This window comes from Balaenoptera borealis (genome assembly GCF_965194805.1).
Source record: "Balaenoptera borealis genome assembly, chromosome: 6".
NCBI classification, from domain to species: domain Eukaryota; kingdom Metazoa; phylum Chordata; class Mammalia; order Artiodactyla; family Balaenopteridae; genus Balaenoptera; species Balaenoptera borealis.
In genome coordinates, this window is record NC_138863.1 from 79,014,412 (window position 1) to 79,030,634 (window position 16,223).

The window sequence follows — 16,223 nt, forward strand, 5'->3', positions numbered from 1 at the left end:
TGACATTAAGTGAAAAGTTAAGTTATAAAAATTACATACAGCATGAATCCATTATATAAAATTTTAAACAGACAACACTAAACTATATTGTTTAGGCATGCATACAGAGGTGGCAAAACTAAAAATAAAAGCAAGGAAATTTTTACTCTCAAGGTCAGGACAGAGATGACCTTTTTGTACCTGAGTGATAGTTATATAAATGCTCACTTTACCACTGTTTGCTAAACTGTACACATAAGCTTTATACAGTTTTCTGTATATTATACTTCACAACAAAAACAAAATTAAAGTAAAAAACAAAAACAAAACCCCAGAAAGTAAAAGGAAAACAAAACAAGAAAAAACACAAGAGACTAGAAACAGACATCCATGTTAATTCAATAAGTGCTAAAAGTGGCATTTCAAATTCAATTTACTTGTTAATAGTGTCGAAACTGGAAAGAAGAGATTGCCTGATTTGACTGCATATGGATTTAAAACATCTCTATGGCCACACACACCACAAACAACTTGGAGGAAATACAACACACAGAAGAAACACATGGCCAATAGCTATAATATAGTAAGAATGACTGGGGCTTCCCTGCTGGCGCAGTGGTTAAGAATCCGCCTCTCAATGCAGGGGACACAGGTTCGAGCCCTGGTCTGGGAAGCTCCCACATGCCATGGAGCAACTAAGCCCGTGTGCCACGTCTACTGAGCCTGTGCTCTAGAGACAGCAATGAGGACCCAACACAGCCAAAAATAAATAAATAAATTAATTAATTAATAAAATTTAAAAAAAAAGAATGACTATAAATCAGTGTAGGTAGGGAGATATGGGCCAATAATACACCGATCGATAAACATATGAAAAAATAACCAACTTTATTAGTAGTTGGTAAAGTGCAAAATAGAAAAAAATAATATATATATGCAGGAAAATTTAAAATACAATGTAATTGTGCAATTATATATTAAACTTATTAAATTATAAAATAATTACAAAATGTAAAAATTAAGGGGATTATTAAAACCTGAGTCTCCTTCTAGCTTTACCTTTCTTAGTGTATGACTTACACCCTCATGCTCTGCCCACAGACATTACATCTGTGTCCCAGGCCTAGAGAAGGGTGGAATGGCAAGAGGAAAACAGTATATGCCTGCTGAATCTGACCCAGCTCCTCAGTAAAATCATACCTTTCCCAGAAGGCTTATTCTCTAGAATTACACTTAAATCTTATTGGCAAAACTATGTCACAGTTTTCCCCTAACATTTAAGGAATTGAGGAGGAATGTATTTTTTAAATTAGCATATTTCTGTCCCAAACTAAATTGCAGTTCTGTTAAAAAGCAAGAAGTGCTTAGTCAACTCCTGCTGCAGGATGGAAGCACCTAGAACAGTGCCTGGTACATTGTACATAATAAATATTAGTTAAAGGAATGGGAATTTTCATATTATAATCTACATAATCCCCAGAATGACAGTGAGGGGCATCAAGATGAGACCTGAGTACCAGGAAATTCGGTTGGATAGAACAAAAGGCTCCCTGAGAGATCTAAGATGAAATGCATATAACTATAAAATGCTACTTGATGTCTTTGAAAACACCAAGAGCGGATTTAGACAGAAAGTTTGAGGTAGTGATAAGCCTCTAGAATTGTGCTGTTAACACCATAGCCACCAGCCCCACGTGACTATTAAGTTTAAATTAAAAAAATATATAAAAACTCAGTTCTGCAGTCATGCCAGCCATATTTTGAATTCTCAATAACTGCATGTGGCTTGGTGGTGCTGGTATAGAACTTTTCCATGACTGCAGAGAGTTCTATTGGATACTGCTTATTTGGAAAAATGATGCCGATGGAGAAAAAAAAGGAGAGAGAGAAAACAAACAACAATAACAACAACAACAACAACAACAAAAACTATCAACTTGCAGAAAAACAAACCCTTGTGCAGGAAAAGAAAAATAATCATAATATATATATGAGGTTCAGCTATGAATGGCCTTTTGCTAATCATAATAACGTAAACATTGAATTCTGAATTACATAAATAGAACATTATTGGGAGGATAGAGATGGGAGATGAGGCTTGTGTCTGGTGAGAGTGGGGGTTATATAAAAGAGAACTAAAGCCTGATCTTCCAAGGTGGGAACCTGACAGATAATACCAATGACTGGAAAAATCAGAAAAGAATAATATAGACCTTTTGTTGAATGTGTAGAGATAAATAACAAAAGATTCAGTTAAAAGGGTTAAAATTATTGTTTCCAGGGTGGGAAAAATAAAGGAATAGTGGAAACAGGAGGCACTGATTTTAGTAACAAGCCTTGCAAAACTATTTGATTCTTAAATGATGTGCAGATAAAATTTGGTTAAAATAATTAATAAAATCAAACTGCAGCAACAAAAACTCTTTTACAATGCCATTTCCTGCATCAAATCTTTTCTGGTCCCCAGACGTGACACTTCTATACTTTGATATTTCAGAAAGCATCATCTGAAGCTCTGCTATTGGTACCTAACTGTACCCTGCTTTGTTTTGTAGCCAATTATATAGGCTTATAACCAAACTCCTATTGATTCATAAATTCTTAGACTAACTACAGACTGGTTTCAGAAGCTTCACAATATTTTGGTATTTCAGTCTAATATAGAGTAAAGAGTAAAGAGTCCAATAAAATGTTTAAAGATGTAATAATAATTTTAAAATAATAATAGCTAACATTTATTGAGCACTTACTATGTGTAAGGCATATGATAAGAAGCTACCGATAGATCAAGGTGTCAATTGATTCTTTTTCCACAGAAGAGGCCATTGATAGGCCAGAAAAATAGAGGTGCTCTTTCATCTCGAGGGCATAACTCCAGATAAGCATTAATCTATGCCTATTTTTTACTTTATATATTTTTTATACTATATATATATTTTTAAAGGCCTGTATTATTTTTCAATTTAACACCATCTTTTAAAAAGCACATAATGAATAGTAAGTCATAATTCTTCTAGTTTGCAGCTGCCAGGTGAATGATCTCATAGTCCACACAAATATTCCTTGGTCATAAAACCTATGGAAAGAAAGTGAACAGGTATAATTAATTCAGATTATAAATGATGTTCAAATTTTACCACCATATGAATCATGGAAGGGGGAGAGGTACATATGTTTGAAATGTGACATTACTTCCTAACATTTAACCAAAAAGAACTATAACAATATGTTTAGTTTCAAATCCATATCAAGATGTGAGTGACCCATGGGGTTTTTGCCTTAGTACAGGGAAGTGGAAAGGGATTCAATCAGTGAAAATTGTCTTCAGGTAGAAAATTGTTGGATGATTTATACAAAGTCAATGTCTTACACTCTGACTTGCATAACAGAGCATTATCTTCTAGTAATTTACTGATTTCCATTTTATCTGCCCTTGCTGTTCAGAAATTGAACCCTTTTGTGCCTGCATTCACACTTTGCTTCTAGGAGGCATTTGAGTAAATAGAAAATCAGTAACCCAGTTACATATGAGAGAGGCTCTGCATTCCTAGCAGCTAGGAATGCCTAGAAAGGGAGAAGGTGATGAACATGATTTGGCATCCTCCCTGCCTGGTTTAGTAATAGAAAAATGATGGGGCCTAATCTCTCTAATTACGCCCTGTGGATACCTTACCAGGTGTCACCATCAAGTATTTTCACCAATCACTTCATTTTATCACATTTTTAAAAACTGGTTTTGCCAACTTGATGTTTTCTGGATCTTATCCCTCTGTTTCTTTCACATCAACACCTGTAACTTATCTGTGGCTCACCTGGTGAGCTGTATATGAGCGAGCATATTTATGTCCATGAAGATTGGAAAATTGACAGGAAGAAAGCAGTTGCAGAAGGTTAAAGCCCCTCAAAGTCATGCTGATTTTCTTCTAAATTCTTTTGCATGAATATGGTATTAAACAGAGCTGTAGGAAATGAGAGATTAAACATAAATTTGAACCCCATACTCTGGAAGTTAGGTAAAATTCCATTACATTTGAATACTTCTATGCAAGCAATTTGTTACCCTTTATCCTTTAGTGGAATTGATGAACAGGTGGTTTTCAGAAGATCACTCAGTATATTTAGCTCCTGAAATTTGAGCGACTCGAGATCTGATTGGCTGCTCTGGCCACATGATAATTCGGAGCCCAGGCTCCTCGCTGGCTCTTGCCTGGGGTTCTCAGGAGGGGAGAGTTGGGAGAGGCTTTGCTGCTGAGGAAATTTATTTGGTAGATTGAAGGTAAGGCCAATTTATGGCTTTTTCTGTAATATTCTTTCAGGAGATGTTCCACAACTTCCCTTGAAGTATTTTCCAAAGTTTGGGTTATAACTGGGGAAATGAGTGATGCAAATGTGACAAGGAAAGTCTGTAACCCCTTTGCCCTACTCAGACCTTACTAATACGTAACATGTAGTGTGTGATTAGAGTCGAGTCCTATATTAACCAATTTATTGCTTGACTGAGTTGGCTCTCTTGTCTAACAAATTTTTTTTTTCATTTTTTGCCTTTTTTTTTTTTTTCTAAATATATTAGTACAAAAAGGATCTATGTTCTACATTCCTATATTTATCTGGTTCTACTGGGCTTCATTTGCCTCAGAAGGAGCAACAGTTTTGCTAGCGTAACAAAACCAGCCACAGCTGGGGTATTGATTTACATGGCAAATATCTTCGGGCGAAGGGACAGCTGCTCCAAATCATCATCCACTTTTATCAAGAGAGAGTCCTACTCTCTGGCGTCAAACTAAGAAGGCCTTGGGAGATCCTTTTGCTAGTTCCTGAATTAGAAGCTTAGGCCAAAGACCCACCATCTCATATGTACTTCAATCAATGCTTTAACAATTTGTTATTTTTCAGGTTTGAACAGAGCTACAGAAACAAAACGGAAAAAAATCCACACAGGCCAATGGTGTTCGGGAAGAGAATAACCCCATTGCCTTGAGGTTTCTATTTTTTCTTTTAAAGTCTGTTGACAGATTTATTTTTATGTGTTCTAATTTGAAGCATAGGATCTATTGCATGCAATGTAGTAGAACAGGATGGAGACCTAAGGCAGCCCTCCTAGAATTTTGGTGCTACCAGGAAAAACTCCAACTTTTTCTGAAAGCCAAGCTGAACTTTCACTAAAATTTTTGCTTGAAATTTTACTTGAAAATACTGTTCTCCAAGTATCTGGAAATGTAAATACTCTGTACCTTTGAATCCAAACCCTTTACCTCCCTTACCTCAGCTTCCTTTTACAACTTTAGCTAAATTGATCATGTAGCTAGAAGTAGCAATACGAAACATATTCCTGCAGGAAGCAAGAGAAAGAAATTTGAAGCCTCAGTTTTTTTAGACCTGTATTTAAATGTCTTTTCTCACTTAGCCTGCAAAAGTATATGAATATGTAGAATGGATTAGCCTTAAATTCTGTTTTTAGCATGTTATAAGATGGTTTCAGTCCTGGGGATAGATTCTAATGTATTTTCTAGTGTATAGATTCTAATGTATTTTCATTCGTCTGGAACATGAAAAGTTTGTAGGTGCCACTACTACTCTGGGAAAATGGCAGATGACGAAGAATATGAGGAGGTGGTGGAGGTAAGATTTTTTAAAATCCTGACTCTGACAGCAGAGAATTTTATGTGGCGACAATCAAAACCGTGTAGGTGAACTAATCATTCGAAAAACACATTGTCTATTATAACTTCTCAAGGAGTCATCATTAAAGCATAAGAAAGGAATATTTTACGTTCAGTTTCACTATAATTATGTGGGAGTAGAACTGAAAAGAAGTATCACTGTTTCCCACTTCTGCTTTTCTTTAAACTCTCAGAAAAAAAAAAAAAAAAGTGTGGGGTAAAGGCGGATTTTCATTTGTCTTCTGAAGCTACATTCTTCCCCACTTCCCAGACCCCATGATCAAAGGGACTGAGGGGATGAAGAGAAAGTTCTGAGAACTGAACTCTATTTCTTAGTGTCTGCACAGCCACAGAGGAAAAAGAGCTACTTACTCTTTGCTTCAATCAGCTAATTATCTACGTATAGGGCGAAATGGACCAAGTGTTCAGAATAATATATATATGAGCTTATAGACATATGGGAGATTTTATATATGTTTATGTGCACACACATACATATATAAAAGCAAACTCATGAGTTTATTTTTACTTGTCTCACAAGTGACCGCTGGAGCCACACTTCCCCACCAACTCCAATATATTTACCCAAGGGAACAAGACTAGCTTTTGCATTTGAATTTTGAAAAAAAAACAAAGATCATAGTGGGCATCTTGAAATATTCCCTCAAGATTATTGGTGGATATCTGACATGAGTTATATAAAGTTGTTAATTGTTTATTTTATATTTATATATATATTTTATATTTATTTTATTTTGTTTTTATTATGTTGTGGGTTTTCTTTACCACTTCTTGCCTTTAGCATCCATGTGATACATTGCCATTGAGTCTGAAGCTCCTTAATAATTACCAATTAAGCATGATGATCTACACATGTGAAAATCTCTAAGTGCCCAAGTTACATGGAGGCAGCTTTGAAAATCTGTGCTTTTTAATAAGAATGAAATTAACTTTAAGAGTTACCCAGAATCAAATTCAAATTGAACATGCCAAAATTTGTCTTTGGAAGATTATTTTATGGAGCAGTTTATATTTAGGTCAAGAAAATTTTATTCTACAAATAAAATTGCTTTTATTACTGAAGGATATGAAGAAGAAGAAGGAAAAGAAAAAAAAAAAACCCAGACTGAGCCTCATTCAATATAATGTTCAACTTCTCTGGCTTAAATGCCAAAGGTCATGTCTTCAGTGTTCAATATTATCACTAGTGCATTTTACATACATCCCTGATGGTCAGAATAATTACTATGAAGCACTAACAAAATTATAAATTAAATTGCCTTTCCTATGATGGTAATACCAGGAATACTTTTTAGCCTCCAACTTAAATATACCTTGTCTTTCTTAAAATAATTGTGTTCATTGGTCCCTGGAAATTGTCCTTAGTGCTAGATTTGATGGATTTAACTAGATGTCATAAAAATGGAGGAGGCTATTTTTAGGCATCTCACCCTTGCCATTTTGTTCCCATTACTGCTTCTGGGTCTGACCAGCAGGTGATAAACTAATAGACTTTCTGCCAGAGAGAATTGAACCAAGGTCTCTCTGACCTCAAAAAAGATGCCATGAGAATGGGATGGTGGCAGATTTAAGAAAATGGGCAGGGAAGAATTCACAAAACAGACAGGGACTAGCTTTAAAAATATATCTCCTGGGGATCTTAGACAACTAAATAAAATTGTACTGTCATTCTGTACTCAAACTTAAACTTGGAAAGAAAGGAAAAGGCAAAGATGTACTATCTAATTAGTGGCACAGCTCTAAAAAAAAAAAAAGTGAGATTTGGCATGCAAGTTTATGCCAACCATTTGGATAATGTTGCCGTTTTTGGTAAGCTTTTTTCTAAGACATATTTACTGATGATGAGAGCCCAGCAAAGGTAAAATTTGATGGCTACCAAAGAGCTGCTTTTACTCGGATGCTAAGAAAATCCAAAATAGTTGTGAATCATTCACTTTAGTTTAAAATTTCTTTTCAAGTCACTGATGTTTTGTGTGGCCAGAAAAATGGTTCCATGTAGATCAGCATCAAACAGCATTTCCTAAAGTGTCCAAATGATAGTTCCCATGTGATGAAGGCACAGCACATAAAAGAGATTCTCCGTCCTGTAAGAGCTTGTGATTTATGTTGCTATGTGTAAGGACACAGAGACAGAATTAGATTTCAAATTTTTAAAAAATAGTACGGGAGCAAAGAAAGCACAGGAGTGGGGGACGTTAAGCAAGTTTTACGCTAATTTTACTGCAAGTGAAACAGACCATGTGGCCTACTGACAATGGTTAAGTAATTTGATGAGAGTTCACTGAACCAAGGGCAAAAGAAAGGCCCCCGAGGGGGATTTTGCCTTCAGTGTTTTTTCCTCCCCGCAATAATATGTTTTGGTGGTAAAGAAAATATGAAGCATAAAATGTTATACATTTTGTTAACTGAGAAAATGAACCAAGTGTTTCATTTTTATCCCTTTCCTTGTATGCCTCAGCCTAAACTAGTCTTTCCTTCTGTTAACCCAGCAAAGCTGGGCGATGCTGGGGGCAGGATTCCACTCTCCTTAGGCATCTGAAACAAAATGTCAGCCAGTTCCTATCCACGTCTATTTATTGCTAGTGATGTCAGAAGTAGTTCAAAAGTAGATTTGACTTCATATCCAGCCTGCAGGCACCTCAGAGCCATCAGTGGCAAATCGCTGCCTAACTTTCCCACATTTTGTTGATGAGGAATTTCACCGTAGCAACCCTTTACAGGACCATCATGCTACTAGAAGTGATTTGCTCATCACTACAGAAGAAACTCTAATTACTTAGTACTCAGGGTGGTATAGGGATAATTGAGATATGTCTATGCCTTCGGATCTATCATTTCCATGATAACAATATTTTAAAATTTTATTCACACTGAGGTTTCTGGTTTTCTTCTTTTTTATTGTTAGTCAGCAGTGAGTTTTATCACACACAGTTCCTCTCTGCCAACCCACACACTCAAGATATTGTTTATTTTGTTTGTTTTTTAAAATTTATTTATTTTATTTATTTTTGGCTGCGTTGGGTCTTCGTTGCTGCGTGCGGGCTTTCTCTAGTTGTGGCGAGCGGGGGCTACTCTTTGTTGCGGTGCACAGGCTTCTCATTGCGGTGGCTTCTCTTGTTGCGGAGCGTGGGCTCTAGGTGCGCAGGCTTCAGTAGTTGTGGCACGCGGGCTCAGTAGTTGTGGTTCACGGGTCCTAGAGCGCAGGCTCAGTAGTTGTGGTGCACGGGCTTAGTTGCTGCACAGCATGTGGGATCTTCCCGAACCTGGGTTTAAACCTGTGTCCCCTGCATTGGCAGGCGGATTCTTAACCACTGTGCCACCAGAGAAGCCCAAGATATTGTTATTATATTCTTTTCTCAGCAAACTCTATCTAGGGTACCATAAGAAAGAATTTTACTTGTCTCAAGTAAAATAGCTTCACCAGATAAGTAGCCAGCGTCAGACACTTTTCTCATCATTCTGTCTGCATCTCCTTGTCCAGTCTGAGGGCTTTCACTGTAGCTACCCTGATGTTTCACATGGTTGGAATGCGTTCCAAAATGTCAACAGCCTCCCTCATCTACTTCCTTCCTACAAATATTGAAAACCAACTGGACTAGTGAAATAAGCCAAGTGGTTCTACTGAGGCAGAGCAGAGGTGATTTCTGCTTTGGTTCTCATGATAACTTTGTTCTCTATTTATAGTATCACACAGGGGAGACAGTCTATGAAGAGGTGTGGGGGGAGGTAAGACCCAGCCCACACCTGCACAAGCTGCATGCTCATTAAAGCAGAAGGAGCCTTCTCCTCTCTCAGACTCCCAGGGCTGCCGAGCTGGCAAAAGGGAGAATCTGGAGGATCACTCACCTGTGTGCCCAGCAGCCGGTGTTAAAAGAATGAACGTTACCTGTTTTTACTATTCAGTATATCCAAGATGGCTAGGGATGGTTTCCCCTGTTACTCGTGTTGTATTTTTGGTGTAGGTGATGCTTATTAGAATAACGTCATTGGCTATCACCACTCTCTTGACTGCAGCAAAGGTATTGCCTTGGACTTGTGATTTGCACGGGGACCAACAGTTTTATTGTGTAGTGTCATAACTTCTGGGGCACCAGCTCTGCCAAAAGAGATGGCACCTCCAAGCCTTTGTTCTTGATGATACAATAAAATGCTACTTAGATTTTGGCACATTAGGAATTCTGAGAAAGTCATTTCCATAAATATTCCAAGTTGGAACTTTTCTTTTTCAAGCTCTCTCATGCTTCATTTTCTGCATGGAGCTGTTTCTCTTGAGCATGACAAATAGTGATATGGATGGCTAACCCTGAAGCCTGCATAAAAACTAGCATCAGTAGATGTTGTAAATTGGTTAGTTTCTCACCATCAACCATACATCAGTAATAATGGGCAGAGAGCAACCTATTAACAATGATCTGACAAGAGTAGGGGTAGTTGTCATAGATGTACAATTTCCTTATCATTTAGGTTTCTATTTTCATAATTGATGCTGGAACTCTTCCTTTGGTACAGATGATATAAGCTGTGAAGGAAATTTTACTATGAGATGGATTGAAGATTTAGCTACTTATCTTCTTTTCTTACATACTGTATTTTTAACCTTGGACTAGACCCAAACTTTGGACCTTCGTTTCTTCCACTATAAAGCCTGTTGTAAGAAACAACAATCTCCCACCTACCACATACGTAGGACTGTTGTGAGGCTAACCAATTACCCCATTATGTTGTCATCATTATTCTTGTCCACGTAAGCATTTATTAGTGTAAATGGCACTCCAGTTCACATTCATTTTTTTAAAAACATCTTTATTGGAGTATAATTGCTTTACAATGTTGTGTTAGTTTCTGCTGTATAACAAAGTGAATCAACTCTACGTATACACATATCCCCATATCCCCTCCGTCTGGTGTCTCCCTCCCACCCTCCCTATCACACCCCTCTAGGTGATCACAAAGCACCGAGCTGGTCTCCCTGTGCTAACTGACTAAGCCAAGAGAATGGTAATCACTTGTAATATTGATGTGATTCATTTTTTCAAGTTCATCATTCTTTGTCTCATACTACAGAATGCTTAAAACACCTGCAGAACAAGCAACCAACTTTTTCTTAGAATCATTTAAAAGTTAATATTAAAGTCAAGAATTTGAGCTTTATTTGATTGTCTTCATTTTTTTGTTCCCTGATCCCAGTTTGCTTTTACTTTACCCATGCAGTTTAAGAAGATTTTTAAATGTTTGAAAATATTTTTACTTTTGATTTTTTTTTAATTTATTTTTTATTTTTTATTTTTTTAATGCTATTCTTGTCTGCTTACATTCTTTTTATTTATGTATGTATGTATGTATGTATGGCTGTGTTGGGTCTTCGTTTCTGTGCGAGGGCTTTCTCTAGTTGTGGCAAGCGGGGGCCACTCTTCATCGCGGTGCGCGGGCCTCTCACTATCGCGGCTTCTCGTTGCCAAGCACAGGCTCCAGACACGCAGGCTCAGTAATTGTGGCTCACAGGCCGAGTTGCTCCGCGGCATGTGGGATCTTCCCGGACCAGGGCTCGAACCCGCGTCCCCTGCATTGGCAGGCAGATTCTCAACCACCGCACCACCAGGGAAGCCCTTACTTTTGATTTTTATCCTATCTTAAAGTGTTCCTTTAGGCAAATGGAATTTTAAGGTAATGTTGCAAGTCAGTAAAGAGTAACCATTTTATTCCATGCAATCTGACACAATCAGCATTCAGATTTATGTCACACAATATGCCTTCACATGGATATAGCATGTGATTTCCTGCTTTGGCCTGCTTTAGATGTGGAGAAGTAACACCAGGGATATCAGTCTGACTTGAAGTTAGAATAATGTATATCAAGACTATGGTATCTCAGTTTTTACTTTCATAACAATGTTGTCAAATTTTAACATAACTGCATGTCAAATTTTCAGACAGTAACAGAAACCTATGAAACTACGACAACAAAGACATCTGACTATGGGCAAGCAGAAACTTCCAAACCGGCACGGGCACAGCCAGTACCAGGAAAGCCGGTGGAGAGGAAGAGAATCATTCGAAAGAAGATGGACTGTTCAAAGTTCATGACCCCTTACATTGCACACAGTCAGAAAATGCAGGATCTCTTCAGCACAGTAAGTTTCAAACAACTTCTGCTTATCTGGTTTTATTATTGAGAAATTACTGATCTCAACCAACTCTGTTTTGGATGCTGGCTGGATTTTGCTTCTCAACCATGTATGAGACAAAACTTATTTTACAGAAACATAATGTCTTGTAACTCTTGAATTCTGCTTTCAGGTAATTTACTTGCACCATTGCAGCATCAGGGGAAGCTGATGAAATTATCCCCACAAAATAAGCATAAGGCCAACTATAAAGCATTTACTGGATTTAATCACTATTTGTTAGCCAGTCTAGAATAATGAAATCATAGTTATAGATTTATAGATTTAGATATAGATTTATAGATATAGATTTAGTTGAAATCAGTTCACAGAAGCTAAATAGCACTTATCTGCACTATGTCTGAGCATGATGCCCTTCAAGTAGACTAGCTAACAGTATATAACAAGGTCTCTAGGAGATATAGTGAAAAAGAACGTGTAGTTTAAAAAACCAGGATCAGACTAAGAACTCATGTGAAACTGAGGATCAGAATGTTTTACTGTACCTTGGAACAGCAGTTTTTTAACTGTGGCTGCACATTGGAATTCCCGAGAAGCTTTAAAACTACTGATGCCCAGGCTGTTCTAGTTTAATTGGTCCAGGCAGGCCTGGGACCTGTAGAGGAGGATTTTTAAAAGCTTCCCAGCCTCTAATGTGCAGCCCAGGTTGAGAATCACTGCTTTTGATGATCCCTGGTCCTTACATTTCCATGTACAGTTCTGTAAGTTACACTGACTGGCAGCAGGTTTAGACCCCTTTGAATGGATCTAACTTGTTGATTGTCCAGAGTAGACTGAGGTCTCACTAGGTGGCCTGATTGCACATCCTCTGGAGGTTTGAAAAAGATGAAAGGTACTCAGGGGAACATCGGATTATATAGGATTAATGCTTATGTCAAAAGCATCCTTTTGTGGTTGGCCAATAAATATTCATTTCTGGTTAAGTGTTAACTACTGGGGACTATTTGGTAAATTTCTAGTTCAGATTCTTGAACGATCTAAAATTTAGGTTTTCTAAAATTTAGATTTCTAAAAACAAGATTATCGTGCCTCTTTTATCACAGTCGTATTCAGCAAAGATAGAAAAATTTATCTGTCAATTTATTGCCATAAAAATCTCATTAATTCAGACACTAATATTCAAGAATTTCTGATGGTCTGAACAAAATGTTGGCAAAGGCTTGTAATATGTTTAAAGTGATTAGTAATGAAATCAATAGTATAATTTAGATTGTTGACTATTCCACTTGAGTCTTCCTGAAGCATTAATAATCATAAATTATGCATATTATTGTTAAAGCAAGAACTCGTATATTTAGCAGAAATAATAAAATTGCATTCCTTTTCAAAATACTCATAATTTAGACTTCCCATTAATTCGGCTGGTGTCTCAGTTATCTAAATTACTGAGATTTAGCTGCAACTTCTGAACTGAATATTTTTGCATTGTATTAGCAATCAAATCTTTTCAGACTTGACTCAATTTCTATACTTATTTCCTAAAATTATTGAGGATCCAGCTTTTTATGTGTGAATTCAGACAATAAAAATATTGAAAGAATCATTTTAGGGCATTTCCAAGACAATATTTTATAATAAAATTTCTACTGTCTCCAGTATTCAGCCATGTTTAGGAAGAACAATTAACATATCTATTTTAGTTTTTGTTGAGAATCAGGGTAGGGGACAAAAAGAGAGCTATTATAATTGATAATTGTTATAACCTGCAAGATTAAAAAAAAAAGATGGGGATGTGTGCATTGCCTGAAAGCTCTGCTGCTGTGTTGTTAGGTTTTAGGCTAATATCTGATATTCTTTTTAGAATAAATACAAGGAGAACTATGAGAAAGCAAAAGGACAGCCATACGCCATCACAACTGATACCCCAGAACTTCGCAGAATCAAGAAAGTACAAGATCAACTCAGTGAGGTGGGCTGCATTGCTAAAATAAAGGAGAGAGACATTTCAAAAATATGCCTACTACTGGGAATTTGAGGGCTTTAAATAGGTGCGGAGAGAATAAGGGGTCGAATTACTATGAGCCAGTCCAGAAATCTAGAGGAAGCAACGGCCATAGATTATGCTGCTGTAAATGTGAACCTAAAGAGATTTCTAAAAGCTTGGCTTAAAGGTGATGTGAGATGGGAGTTCCAGCTCGCTGTGATCCTCCATACTGGAGCACAGGGAGGCTGAAATTTGCCCGGGAAAGCAGACACGCAGTAAATACAGGTGCTCTGTAGATCTTTGGAGATCACAATTTTCTACCTAAAATGCAGAAACTTGGCTTTGCGATGCAGACATAGAGTGATTGGGTCAGTGCTCTTTATTATAAGATATTCTTTAATATACTCATATGTTCATGCCTGTCATGAGTTCTAATTTTACATTATTTTTGCAGGTTAAGTATCGAATAGATGGCGATGTTGCTAAAACTATTTGTCACGTAGACGAAAAAGCAAAGGACATTGAACATGCAAAGAAAGTGTCGCAGCAAGTCAGTAAGGTAAGGTCATGGGATGGATAGCTGGGGTACTAAATAGCATGTGCATTGTCTCTGCCTGGCCTTAGAGGAGAAAACTGGACTGGCCAGATCCTGCTCACCAGTCTCACTTGAACCCATAGGCATGGTGGGCTCTAATGGCAACACGTGTCAGGGAGGCTGCACAGGTGACTGAAGTGGCCAGTCAGAGCTATGGGAGTTGGAAAGCCCAGGCCCTGCCACTCAGCTCCAGGCAGGTGCTGCACAGAATGCGGTCCCAGTGTCACCAGAATCTCTTATTTATTTTTTAAAGAAGTTGGGAGGTGAATTTTTATGAGAAATCTCCAAATTTCAAAGGTAGGCAACTAATTAAAACATTAAAAAAAAATACCATCTAAGTCAAACACATCTACCATCCAAATTCAGTGAATGACTGACAGGTTGCAACCTTTGAAAAGAATCCCTAGAGAATCAAAATCATGATTTAGTTTACAAAATTAGGCTTTTCAAGTAAAAGCTTACTAATGCAGGCAAATTATCATGGGATGTCGACATGGTCAACGTTTCCATAATTGATGCTGGTGGCACATCAGCAGGCTTTGCATGAGGACAGCTTGAGTTTGAAAGACTCTTCATAGTGCTCTCCTTTGTGCTCTAAATCCTCATGCCCTTGCGGGAGACATCAAACCAAGGTCCTCTGTTCTTTCTGTCCAGGTTTTATACAAGCAGAACTGGGAAGACACCAAGGATAAGTACCTGCTTCCTCCTGATGCCCCTGAACTTGTCCAGGCCATCAAGAACACAGCCATGTTCAGTAAGGTAAAGGCCTCTGCTCTGTCGCCACTTCTATCTTCTCGTGTCCTCCCACACGTCATGCAGAGGGATACCCCGTAAACCCTGGCTAGTCTGGAATATGGTTCCCCAACCATTTTGTGAGTAACCTTGAGACATGTGGGCCTGCAGGGATAGGGCTGGCCAGGAGGAACTGAGAAGAAAGCTCTTGGGCCAAGTAGAGGAGAGGGTCTGAACAACCGGGGAAAACAAAGATGCACCTGAGAGCCTGCTGTGAGACCCACAAAGACCCACAGAGTGTAGAGCCTGTGCTACACTTTGGATATTCCCAGCTGTCACTCTCATTAAAGCTTTAATTTTCTCACTCTTATTAAAGGTTTATTAAAGGTTTAAGCACAGCAATTATGCTAAGTGCTTCCTGGCTCCTTACATTTGCATTAGTACTTGCTGCAGGAGGCAGGTGCAGTTACAGAGGGGAGATGAAACAGAATCAGACACATCTGCCTTTCTGTAAATAAGACTTGTCAGGAGAAGCTGGAGAAGCTATTAATAAATATGACTTGGATTGAATGGAATTTGTGAATTCCACTTACCTTTGCTCTCACCTTGCCCTGGGTTCTTTATGCCATTGATGGATGAATTCAAAATTATATATTTCAAGTAAGTGTGTTCTCACGTTCTCATAACTTTCATTTTTCCCTGATTTAGAAACTTTACACTGAAGACTGGGAAGCTGACAAAACTTTGTTTTATCCATATAATGATAGCCCGGAGCTGAGGAGGGTTGCCCAAGCCCAGAAAGCTCTCAGTGATGTAAGTGCAGTGCAGTGTGCACATTTGGGAGTGTGGAATCAGGACACCTCGAATTATGTCTTCTAGCCAGAAGTTCATTGCAACTCCTCCTATAAAAAGACTAAGTGCTATTATTTCAAAGGAGTACGTATAGAATCATTATAATTTATGATGTCTAATTTAAATTAGATTTTATAATTTATATTACATATAAGTTAGTCTAATGCCCTCTTCTTACTGGTGAGGAACCTGAGTCTAAGGTCACATAAGTAGTTAGTGGCAGAGCCCAGACCAAAAACCTCGTCTTGTGATCCTAAGACCAATGTTCTTTCCGC

General features: G+C 37.8%; 1 protein-coding gene across 31 annotated transcripts in view; it reads left to right on the forward strand.

Annotated features, from left to right (window-relative positions):
* Positions 1 to 4,161: 4,161 nt before the first annotated feature.
* NEB (nebulin) overlaps positions 4,162 to 16,223 on the forward strand; it is a 216,213-nt gene continuing 204,151 nt past the window's right edge. For all 31 annotated transcript variants that reach the window (XM_082395693.1, XM_082395706.1, XM_082395682.1 and 28 more), the window contains exons 1-8: positions 4,162 to 4,255; positions 4,873 to 4,958; positions 5,534 to 5,598; positions 11,591 to 11,791; positions 13,647 to 13,754; positions 14,224 to 14,328; positions 15,019 to 15,123; positions 15,805 to 15,909. In XM_082395693.1, the coding sequence (XP_082251819.1) occupies positions 5,563 to 5,598; positions 11,591 to 11,791; positions 13,647 to 13,754; positions 14,224 to 14,328; positions 15,019 to 15,123; positions 15,805 to 15,909 (660 nt within the window). In that variant the 5' untranslated portion in view covers positions 4,162 to 4,255; positions 4,873 to 4,958; positions 5,534 to 5,562. The remainder of the gene's footprint in view (positions 4,256 to 4,872; positions 4,959 to 5,533; positions 5,599 to 11,590; positions 11,792 to 13,646; positions 13,755 to 14,223; positions 14,329 to 15,018; positions 15,124 to 15,804; positions 15,910 to 16,223) is intronic.